General features: G+C 38.2%; 1 protein-coding gene across 1 annotated transcript in view; it reads right to left on the bottom strand.

Annotated features, from left to right (window-relative positions):
* Positions 1 to 12,275, bottom strand: part of MRC1 (mannose receptor C-type 1) — an 88,691-nt gene that overhangs the window by 66,544 nt on the left and 9,872 nt on the right. The window contains exons 2-4 of the mRNA XM_036843396.1: positions 9,029 to 9,430; positions 5,275 to 5,448; positions 1,183 to 1,347 (exon numbers count right to left, since the gene is read on the bottom strand). Of these exons, the coding sequence (XP_036699291.1) occupies positions 1,183 to 1,347; positions 5,275 to 5,448; positions 9,029 to 9,430 (741 nt within the window). The remainder of the gene's footprint in view (positions 1 to 1,182; positions 1,348 to 5,274; positions 5,449 to 9,028; positions 9,431 to 12,275) is intronic.

The raw sequence follows: 12,275 nt of genomic DNA on the forward strand, positions 1-12,275 counted from the left end.
CACAGAGAAACCACCCATCTTGCAGAATGAATGAATGAATGAATAAAAAACGAATGTATTTACAGTCTTGTAGGGGAAGTGGGACATACGTAAGTAACCACTGTAAAAGTGGTAAACAAATTAAGAGAAAGGCAGATGGAAAGAGAGAAGACTGCATTTCAACTGTATAAAATGTAGGGAATTCCAGGTACAAGAAATGCCACGGGGACAGATGTGGAGGAGAGAAAGTATGAGACATAGATGAGGAACCAAAAGTTTCTTTTGTCAAGACTGCGAAATGCACAAAGGGGAAGAGCAGTCAGTGGACAGGTGAGAGCCCTTGCATGTCAGGCAAAGGTGAGCTGTTAATTATTTGATAGGAAGTGAGAAGCCACTAAGAGTCTTGGAACATGGTGGTCGCTGGATCAGAGATACTTTCAGCTAGTAGCAGGGTCGAGGTGAACTGCAGGCAGGGATTAGAGCAGGGAACTGAGGATGCTCTTTCTCCCACACTCGTTTCTGGTCTTGATCTCTCTGTTCCTCAAGTGTGGATTGCAGACGCTAAAACAGACCCTCTCATCTCAAGCAAACACTAGCTCTTTTCATCTTCACAACCTTATAAGAACAAATGCTAAAAAAACAAACATTGTAGAAAGAGTATCAATAAGACCTGAAAACCATTAGAGTCTGGGGATTTGAAAGACAGGAGGCAAAAGGACAGCCCTTCACTTGTCCCTGTTTGTGGTGGCAGCTCTTCAGTTTATCACGTTAAATTCTCCCATGCTAATGGAAAACCAATGACTTCAAGCTAGACCTCGAATATTTGACCAGTATGGCACCCGCGTCTTGTGTCCAAGAACGGCATCGCTAATTGATTGTAGCATCTTCTACTCTGAGTCCAAATAAATCCGCCGAATCATTCTCAGCACAAGTTATAGACATTGACACAACTGATAGAAGAAAGTTGGCTCATGAGGTGAAAACTATTTGCCATCCCAGGTGCCTTTTTCAGGATGCACATTTGTCGAACCCTCTGCACCATCTGTTTAGGACTGACTCTATCATGATGTTAGATAGAGTTAGATAGATTATCTAGATAGATAATTCTATCTAGAATTATTCGTGTTGTATGCTTTTAAGTTAAACTATACAGAAATAAAATAATCGTGATTTCACAACTTTGTTTTCTTTTCACATCTTTACCTGTCAGGTATGTCTGCTCATGTATCTCTGTGACGCTCAGGAGTTCAGCATTCTGTTGTTGGCAGCTCTTCCTCGCCTGGTGCCAAGTTAAAGCAGATTTGGAATTTATCTGGTAGGAAATGCTGGTCAATGGATCTTTATTCCATAAGCTTTCACTGCCCTCAACTGTAAAAGAAGTCAAAAGGAATTGACTACATTATGCATGGAAAGAATTTTCAGTGAACAATATTTTTTAAACAATCTTGGTAGCGTTATTGCCTAAAGCATTATCTTTTCCTTTTTTTCTTTCTTTTAATCAGTTTTAAAGTGACTATGAGATTTTCTTTACTCCTGAAATGAAGAGGGGGAGTTTTCAAGGCTCGACCGCATTCCATCTCCTTCATGTGCCTCCAGAAAGACAGGGACTCACCATCTCTATTTTTCCATTAGGACATTTGAGATCAGATGAGTTGGGAAGTGAGGCAAATACATAGACTAAGAATAGAGATGCCAGCCCAACTTCCTTAATCTAGAAAAACAATACTAAAGGGAGAAGAGAAAAGAAATATGTCTTCTCTCAGCAATGGATAGTTCACCTGCACATTCTAGTTTGGTCTTTTTAGACCAAAGACACGGGCATTAGAGGGGAAGGTCATAGATTCCACAGACAGACTGACCAGGACCTACCTCCAGACTCTGTCACTCACTGGTGATTCAACCTTAGTTAAATTGTTCACCACCTCTGGAGTCGCATGTTCTTATCCCTAGCATGTATTAAACATAGGTCGCTCCTGGCAATAGCTGATTGTTAGTTTTTCTTCCCTCAGAGTAAAACACTTTTTAATTTAAATTTTTTTTTTAATTTTTAAAATTTTTACCTTATTTTTTCCTTTGCTATTTTATGACTCCCAATATACTCAATAAACTTGGTTATAGTCTATGAAAGGCCAATAATACAGATGGATAAATATTATTGAGTTCATTTTACACATAAGATGTTTGAGAAATGAGTCAACAAGTGAAATATTTTTGTGTGCTTCATGATATAAAAACTTCTCTTTTGTCTTTTTAATAACGTAAAATTCTACTTACAAGTCATGTGAAGTCATAATCCTTTCATTTATTTATAAGGAAGAGAAAAGATTACGTAAATTCTCAAATTTTCTGAGGAGTATTCAACTGGCTACCAAATTGGACAGTTGTCCGTGTGTATAGAGCCTACACCATATATATGCATACAGCCAACATTATATATACACATATAGCCCACACTTTATATATGCATGTAATTGTGATTCTTTGTATCTGACAAGGAAGTGACCTTTTTCATATACTTACCACACACTATGATATGAAATTTGTGGTTCATGAAACACCAAAGAGGAAGAAAAATATATCAACATTTCATCTGGGCAACAGCATAGACATTTCTAAGATGTTTTAACTATAAAATTATTCTATATTCACATAAAAAATATATTTGAATTCGTAATGTTAAATTTAAATTACCACAATCTGAGGTCTTACTAGTTTAATGTGCAAATGGATTCTTCACCGTGTAAGTGAGATCACTCAAGTGAGACTGGTTTGAGGTTTATTTGAAGACGGAGCTATTTTAAATAAATAGTTTTAGAAATTTGGAGGTTTTGCTTGTAGTGTGGTAGAAAGTGTGAGATATAAAAAGAAGGGGGGGATGATTTTCTCATCCAGAAATGAAGGAAAGGGCTACAAATGACCAAAGAAAGAAATGCAATTTGATGCTTCTCTTCATTTAAATAAAGTATATTTTGCATTTTAAATCAAGGAATTAAGACCTATTTCTCAATGCATGCATGGGTTGCTGACTCGTATCTCTCCAAATGTTCAAATTCCCACAGTAAGCCAGCACAACTGATGCTGAAAGCGAAAATTGCAAGCTATGGGAATTGAGAGAAAGGAGTCTTTTCCTTTTCCTGTTCTCCTGATACTTGAAAATAATGTCTAAATAGAAGGAAAACATTACAATAAACCATACAAAGCACAATGAGGAGCATATACTAAGTGTCACTAGGTCAATAGCTGGGACCTCATCTTCCTGTATTGATCTGCTAGTTAAGGCTAACATAAAATAAAGAGTTCTTTTGAAAAAACACAAAGCAAAGACAATGAAAGAGTTTGGGAAACTGCAAAGCCCTTCAGAAAGGCATGGAATGTATAAAATGTGCTTTAAAAATTGTAATGCATATTGAAATCAAAAGTGTTTTAAATTTCCAGTTATTTTACTTTTACAATTAACTGGGCAAAATATATAATTTGCTTTGAAGACATAAATTGGAACCAATGAGACTAAAAGCTTATTCTAGAGCCTACCCAGTTTATCCCTAAAACACATGTCTAGCCAAGGGTGGTTTTTTTTTATGATTAGTGGCTGGCCATTTGTCCTCCATTTAATGATTCATTAAATCATACATGCAGCCAACAAGGTCCCTGTCAACACCATGTAAGTGCAGGATGTTATAGCTGGACCCATGAGACCCCAAGACACTCCATGATAACGGATTTAGAAAATACCATTCCTACAAAGTCCAGAGGAAGATGTGCCTCAATCACTGAAAAACGAGTCTTGCTTTATCTTATGAGGAAAAAGTTCAGTTTTGTTTTCAGACAAAAAGCCTTCTAATATAGAGATCAGACATCAATCAACCTTTCATGGGAATCAAACCTTTAAAAGTTGTTATTAAACAGAAATGCATTTACCTCACCCAAGAATGGGAGAGCCGTTCCACCATGAACACAGGAAGACTGAGTTTTTGTGGGTATTCACCCAGAACTGAGGGACTAGACCCAGAGGGGACTTACAATAATCTATGGGGCTGAGAAATCAAATCAATTTTTAGTAAGATGTTTAGGGATTAAAAATCAAAAGAGATAAATAAGCACAATTCTTGGAATTCTGTCTTTAACTTGACAAACTAAGATATGTTTGTAAATTGGACTGTTTTTTACAATAACGCTTGGAATACCGTGATGGTATGTGGATGTGTGATCCTGAAAGTTTAGTGGGGTAAGCAGCACTATTGCAAGGCAGGTGGTCTCACAATCAGCCCAGACTGTATCTGAGGCTCTGCCCCTGCGCCCGCCCCTTGGCAGCACAGCAGGAAACAGGAGCCCTGATCCACAGAGGCTGAAGTAGCAAGAGGTTGGGGGTAAGAAGTTCAGGGGAAGAAAAGGAAGGGAGGTGCTGGCAGCAAGAGGAGGATGTGGGGTGATGGGGAGAGGGAAGCGAAGAACTCTTCCTTCTCTGTTTTCTTCAGCCCCATCCCTGCCTTCCAACACGAATGCCCTCCTCCACCCCACCCAAAACCTGCTGCCCTGCTTCTTTATAAATTCTTGAGCGTGGAAAGGACACCAAGAATTTTCATGGCCCCCTCACTTCAATACAATGCAATGGCACTTATTTTGCATCATTGCAATAAGACTTACATTTTCATTTTAAAACCCCTTCAAGCATAGACATAACTCACTTCCATTGAAGCTATGTTAAATTAAGTAATACTCTTCTTAAACTTAATTTAAGAAGAGTAGCATTACTATCATTTTCACAGTGAGGAACCCTTTTCATTACATCGGCACAAAATTCAGGAGTCACTCACATCTCTCTCTCTCTCTCTCTCCATCAAAACCAATGCTGTGGCATTGCTTAAATTCTGTTTTCGATCTATAGTTTAATAAAGGTAAATCATTGGGGAGGGGGTTAGAAAATGGGATGCCCACCTGTGGCATTAAGGATATGTTGCATCATATACAGTATAATTTGCCCTAAAGTCTTAGAAAATAACTGCCAGTAACAGTGGAATTTGAGGAGAAGTAGTAGTTAGTGAAAATAAAGGGGTCATTCGATGCAGCCTAGGGTTGAGAGTCAGAAGATCTGTGTTCTTGTCTTTAGCCAGTATGGCTCACTCCCTCCATTATAAAATGGGGACAATGACATCTGCAGAGGGTTGTGGTGGAGTATGATGAGAGAGTAAATGAGAAATCACTTGGAGGAAGAAATGTTCTCGGTTAACACAAAGTCTTATCGCTAGGTTGCCATACTAAACGTGCCAAAATTGTCTTGATGATAAAGTTACTTACATTTCAATGGACAATATCCAAATAGCCGATCCATGTCATAATCTGTAGTGGTTCCACACCAGAGCCATCCGTCTGATCGCCCAGCAGTTGTGCAATCCGCATACCACCTGTTTTCAAACTTGAATGGAAATGCACAGGTTGCCCCGTTGGCATTGCCCAGGAGCGTGTACATGGCTAGAAGAGACACATTGACTTGTGCTTAGAATGGATGTGAATCTCCTGAATGATTACTCTCCAATCAGAAGGTTACTGCGAGGATCGGTCTTACGCTTCTAATCACACCTCTTACACTAACACAGGGAATTCCTTTGTATTTCCCTTCTCTGGCAACCCCTGTCTTTTGCTGGATACATGTGTCCTCGGGAAAAACTCTAGCACCACTTCTGTTCTGCTGTCTTTTGCAATAGATTTTCCTCTTTGCCCCATGAGCCAAAAGCAGTCAGCTCTACTGACAACAACTTTGACTTCTGCATTTCCTCCAAATAGAGAAAAGGCCATTCTTCCCCTTGGTTGGAATCAGAGAATTACTGAATCTCTAAATTGAAAAATAACCTTATAGCTGTGTAACCCAAACACACAGTCAAAACTTCAATCCCCTCCAACCACTCCTGTCAAGCCAGACTCCACTTGAGTCCCTCAACAATGGCTACGAGAAAGGGTAAGAACTTTAGCATAAATCTCTAATTCACATCATAGAAAGAAATCACTTAAAACCCTTAGATACTATCTATAATCAGTATTTGTCTTTTTTTTAAAAAATGAGTCCAAACAGATCAAAATGTGAAGCTCTAGGTTCACCTAGAAAGGAAAGTTGAGACAAATATAGAATTGTGGACTTCCCTGGTGGCGCAATGGTTAAGAATCCGCCTGCCAATGCAGGAGACATGGGTTCGAGCACTGGTCCGGGAAGATCCCACATGCCATGGAGCAACTAAGACCGTGCACCACAACTACTGAGCCTGCGAGCCACAACTACTGAAGCCCTCGCGCCTAGAGCGTGTGCTCCGCAACAAGGGAAGCCACCGCAATGAGAAGCCTGTGCACCACAACAGGCAAGAGCAGCCCCTGCTCGCCGCAACTAGAGAAAGCCTGCACGCAGCAATAAAGACCCAACGCAGCCCAAATAAATAAATTAATTAATTTAAAAAGAAATAGAGAGAATCGTTATGGAGCACGGTTTGGCTTAAGTCAAAAGGAAGCTCATATCTCCACTGACAACCAAACCGCTCAAGTAGCTAAGTGCTCCAGTATGTTCAGTCTACCTTTGTAGGGATGCCTCTCTGGGAGATAATGATCCTCTATATTGAAATATTCAGTCTCTTGCGACAAGTTTATATTCAGAATTTTTTCTAGGTAGGAATACTCTTTTCCTAATTAAGTTTCATAGATTCTATGACTTTAAAAAGTTCTTTAAAGACAGCTTGAAAGTCATTAAGATAATATAACATTTGTAAAACACATAGCACAGCATCTAACATATGTAAAGAGCGCACTTACCTCCTTTCCTTTTCCTTTGCTCGTACTTATTTTGTCCACCTTAAAAGCTAGGTTTATTCTCAGTTCCCTCAAAATGACTCTTTTGCCAATTGCCTAGCTGTTAGTAACTTTAAAATGTGATTCTAGCTTTTGTTGCACTAAGTTACAGGACTAGTTTTCCGAATCATAGATTGTATAAAGAACATGCTGGATTTGTAATAATTACACCATTGTTCCTTCATATGGAGAAAACGTGATAAGACCACCTAGGGCTAGTGGTACTGTTCATTCAGCTAGCCAAGGAATTCTCAGTGCTCGATTTACAGATGTCAATCAGAAATGGCTTTTTAAGAACTAACTTGATTTATTAAACAAAGCACTGATGAGGACAATTTGACTAACAAATCATGTCACTGCACTCAACTGACTCTTCCTCTTGTGGGCCACACTTCCAGACAATCCTCAGATCCGTCCAAGTCTACAAAATCTGAGTTGATCACTCAAAATTAACTCCTTGGCCTCAGACAGTTTTCTTCCCCAAGTTTTCTTTAGAGAGACAAAGACTCTGCATACATCCTCTCTGCATTGTCTTTACTTCTAATGCATATTCCAATGAATCAATTCCAAGGTCACTCTGAAGGGCTAGATCTTCTAGCAGGAATATCTTAAGTCTTGGGAGAGAGTTAGGGAGTATGCAAAGTGTGGTCAACGGACCATCTGCATCCAACGACACAGTATTGATAAAAAATAATTCAATAGATCCCTAGGCCCTTCCCCCAATATGCTAGTTTAGAATCTAGGTGAGGGGGGACCTTGGGATCTGTATTTTTAACAAGCTCTCCAGACGATTATTAAAGTCTGAGAACCACTATCCTAAATCCTATGCATATTTTTCTCAAAGCAAACAGAAGACCAGAAAGTAGAGGCAGGGGGTAGGGAGAGGACTACAGAACTTCAGCGATATCTTTTAAAATAAAATGAGAATTCTGATCTCTTAGCACCAAACTTCCTTGTGTTGGATTCCTCAATTAGAACTATTGTCCCACCTGTGGAATTTGACTCAGTCAAGTTTGGTTCACCCTTGTCCTGCCCTATAATTTTCCGACAAGTTTCTCCTGAAATGCTGTGCTACTTAGGTTGCCTCTTAGGTAATTTCTAAACCTACATTATGTTCAATAAAAGCCTTGGGATAACTTCTTTCTGAGCCCTCCTTCTCTTCTTCAGTTCCTACTCTCTTCTGCTCTTTATAGAACATAGAAGGAAAATAGAAAGCTGACAAATCATCACCTTGCAAAGAGCTGAACTCCGATGATCTGCGTACCTGCCATAAGCTAAGTTCAACCAACCTTTGCAGCCTCAGTAACATAGTAATTTTGCAAACAGCTTAATCTCTTGCCCCAAGAGGCAGGCTCTTTCTCTGACCTTGAGGTCGTTCTAGATAACACTTTACAGAAATCAAGTGTCCAAACCTGGAAAGTGGTTACAACATCATCTGACTCAAGAAGCCTTTGTAAAGGGCTTCAAGTTCTTTTTTTGTTTTTTGTTTATCTTTTTCTGTGCAGCCGCTAGAGAATGAAATTTGACCAAGATGAGAGAAGACTAGATACTCTGGTTTTATTTAACCTTCAAGAGCTGAAGTAACCAACTACATATACAATTATTTCCTGCCCCACAGGTGCTACCACTTTCTAAAACAGCAGACTAAAGACGCTGAAGGTTAGATTATAAACTAATTCCTTAGCTTTTCTAATTTGCTGATTATTACATAATGTCTCTAAATACCCATAAGGTAACAAATAAATCAGAAACATTTAGAAACCAAAATTGTCAAGATTTCATTTTACACAGTCTGAATTGGTAAAGAATGTTGTTCCAGAGGTCATTGGTTTAGAGGTAATGTAAACCAAAGGAAAAGAAACATTTCGTTAAACTCTTTTATCACGACGGTCATACAATGTAAAATGGAAGACACTGGGTCAAAGACTACAGTGAAAAGTAATTTCTAAAAACGGTAACCCACTGTTAAAAAAAAATCTTAGCAAAAGTTACAAGAAATGTCTTCCCATTAATTACAGATAGCTAAAGTATCATTTAGGACTTTGTACCACATTTACTCATTCACAGAACACAGAATAGTTCCAAACACAAAAGTAATCAATTAATACTTCTACTACAGACTAAACAAGAATATGCTTATTTTCTTGAATTAGTTTCCAACTAAGAGGATGAGAAAGACTTGACAGAAAGGAAAAAAAAAAAAAAATTCCAAGCTTCTTACCTTCATAACCTCTAGAGCATAGATCATCTGTGGTTCCATAAACTTTCCATCTGCTCCATAAACCTGATCCCTTGTAAAGCATAATGTTCTTTTCTTGTCTGTTGCCATAGTTAAAAAATAAATCTTCTCCCTTGATTCCCAAAAGCGTGTCGTTTTTGCACTCCCACTTCTGAAATTCACTCTTGGCGTCACAGGCATACAGAGTGACAACAACCCAGTCAGTTTTTGATGGCACCCCTAAGCATAACTTAAAGGCAACACTCATGATCTGCGATTCAGACACCCATCGGAATTTCTGAGCCTCGTTGTCTTGGTTGCAAACTGCAGTTTGAACTGCACTGGGAGTTAATGCTTCCACGCAGCGCTTGTGGTCTTCATTGTATATTAAAAATTGCCTAGTGTCTGTTAAAAAAAGAAAGAAAGGATGCTTAAGTGGATACATAGGACAAAGACAATATTTTAGGTCAAAAGTTCTCAATGTTTCCATTTCCGGAAAGAACTGTGATCACAGGAAAAGGGTTGAAATTGACTCAGCCTGGGCCAGCTCTGCTCCCTCCGTGGGTCCCTGAAGCTGGAGAGAGACTGGATTGAGGGGCCTCTTGGGAGCATGTGGCTGGAAATCTTCAAGATGTCCTAGTTCAGACAAGGAACCTTATGAAAAGACTTAAATGCCTTAAATGCACACAAATTGTAGTGGAGTAAACATAAAAGGTAGGTAACAGAGGAAGAAATAATACTCATCTGAGAAAAGCAAATTTGGGGATGAATACAATAAGCTGTAAAATTAAATACTTGTGTATCCTGGAATAGAATTTTGAAGTCCGACTATCCCTACCCTTTTTGAGATAGATGAAACCTATATACAGTGATTCTAACTATAACATTAGGAAGGTTTTTTGTATTTAAAAAAACAACTTTATTTTAGGAAATTTTACATTCATTTAATGTCCAGCAAATTTGTGAGCTAAGTGTCTTCTGGGAAGCCCAGAGGTCTGGACAACTAGAGAAGTTTTTTTGTTTTCTTTCCCATCCAACAATAGGTAACTTGGGGATCTAGTGTCCTTCATTTCATTGGCATATTCAACCTAACCTTTGCATAACAAAAAGATACAAAAATGCATTTGATAGTGTTATAATTTGTGAAGTTTGCAGTAAAGGTTGAATAAATGTAGGTTTTATATCATTTAAGGTAGTATTTATGAGAGTAACTTTATAAATAACAGTTTTTTTATACTTGTAATTTGGGGCTGGTACTTTAAATAAGTATGTATAGATAATTTTTGCTTATAGTACATAGCTGCTAGCTGGCAAAACTCAACTTCCTCTTGACAAAAAGAAAAAAGGAATAAAAAGATCTGGTAAGCATATTTTTGTCCTTTAAATCAAAATTGAATTCATGTTTCATCATGTAAAGTTTTTTTCTTTTTTGTCTATTTTTTAATAGACAAATGGAAGGAACTGACTCTATTTTTGTGGCACAAATATAAATTAAACACTTTTTGTGAAGTTTGACTAAATTCTTTCTACTTAAGAGGTTCTTTCAAAATGAGCTGGTATAGTATTACAGATGTTTGAGTGTCTGGCTGAATGAGCTTGGTATTTTTTTTACACTTGATTTCAACTTCGATTTATTTTTTTTTAATTGATTTTATGGAAGTATAAATTGATTTACAATGTTGTGCTACTTTCTGTTGTACAGCAAAGTGACTCAGTTATACATATATATACATTCTTTTTCATATTCTTTTCCATGATGGTTTATCACAGGATATTGAATATGGTTCCCTGTGCTGTACTGTAGGACCTTGTTGTTTATCCATCCTATATACAATAGTTTGCATCTGCTAATCCCGATTTCAGTCAGGTCATCCCAGTGAAATTATCAAAGTAATCACAGTGCCACTAAGAGAGGCCTTTGCTTCTACAAGCCAAATTCTATCTACTGTCCTCGGCACCCCGTGGGGTTGGCTCCACTTACACTCGGAGATCAGTCTTGGACTATCAACTTCAAGGTCATAATGGATCTTTGCCTCAAAAGAATATGTTCTCCGGCTGTATCTGCTCTTGTCTACACTTGTTAGAGACCTCTTGCCTCTGTCTTGCCTGGGTTCCTAATTCAGTGCTACTTCGAACCTCTGCCTAGATTCCTTGGCTGGGTTCCTCATGTCTGCTGGTTTGATTTCTTGGAATCGGGACTCACTAGAGCCTGAATTCAGAACATCTGCTTCTGCTGGCATCTTTGGAATTGACGCCTGTCAACAGAACATGCAGTGTCGACCCAATCTCCTCCCATCTAACTGAAGGCCTTCCCAAGCTTGATCTTTGTGAGGCAAAATGAGTAACTGTGCATTGGTAATAAAATTAAAATGTTAATAATATTTTGTTTTGTTCACAGTAAAACCCAGGAAATAAGAAGATAAAATGTTCTTTAGAAATAGTTATAGGATAATTCACCATACACAAATGTAAATCTGCTAATCTAAAAAGGTACTGAACTCTGAAAATGTTACCATAGATATCTGTAGACTCAGCCATATTGCCCTTTACATTTCATTTGTGTTGGCTATTCCACCTGTTATTTTCCTATCTAGACTTACCTTCCACATTTCACAGTTTTTCTCAGTACCATCCCAACAATAAATCTATCTTCCACCTCCTACTTCAGCCATTTGATTTTACTGTTGAGTGGCCAACACTTAGTAACTGTCTAAATTCAGTCAACCAACCAGTTGGTAACCAACCATTTAAGGTAAGGTGCTTGGAAGTCTTATTGCATGAATAGTGTTCCTCTTTCAGAATTTTTATACTTACCTGACTGTTATTTCAGGTACTTAATTTTTGTCTGTAGTTCCATCTTAATTTCACTCTAAATATGATGGTATTTAATGAGCAAACATCCAATATTCTCTTTTTCGTTAATGGCACCATCATCTACCTAGATCCATAAGCCAAAAACCTAGGAGTCATCTAGATTTCCAGCTTTCCTTCACTTTCTAGGACAAAAGTAGAATCTGTTGGCTCTACCCCAACACATACCATGATGGTTGCTTTTATGTGTCAAATTGGCTAGGACATGGAATGCAAACATTTGGTCAAATACCAGTCTGGATGTTGCTGTGAGGTTGTTTTGGGAGGTTTTTGGTTTTTTGTTCTTGTTCTAGATAAGGTTAACATTTAAAGCAGTAGACTTTTAGTAAAGCAGATTACAGTCCATAATGTAGGTGGGCCTTATCCAATCAGTTGAAGG

Source organism: Balaenoptera musculus, chromosome 2 (genome assembly GCF_009873245.2).
Source record: "Balaenoptera musculus isolate JJ_BM4_2016_0621 chromosome 2, mBalMus1.pri.v3, whole genome shotgun sequence".
NCBI lineage: Eukaryota > Metazoa > Chordata > Mammalia > Artiodactyla > Balaenopteridae > Balaenoptera > Balaenoptera musculus.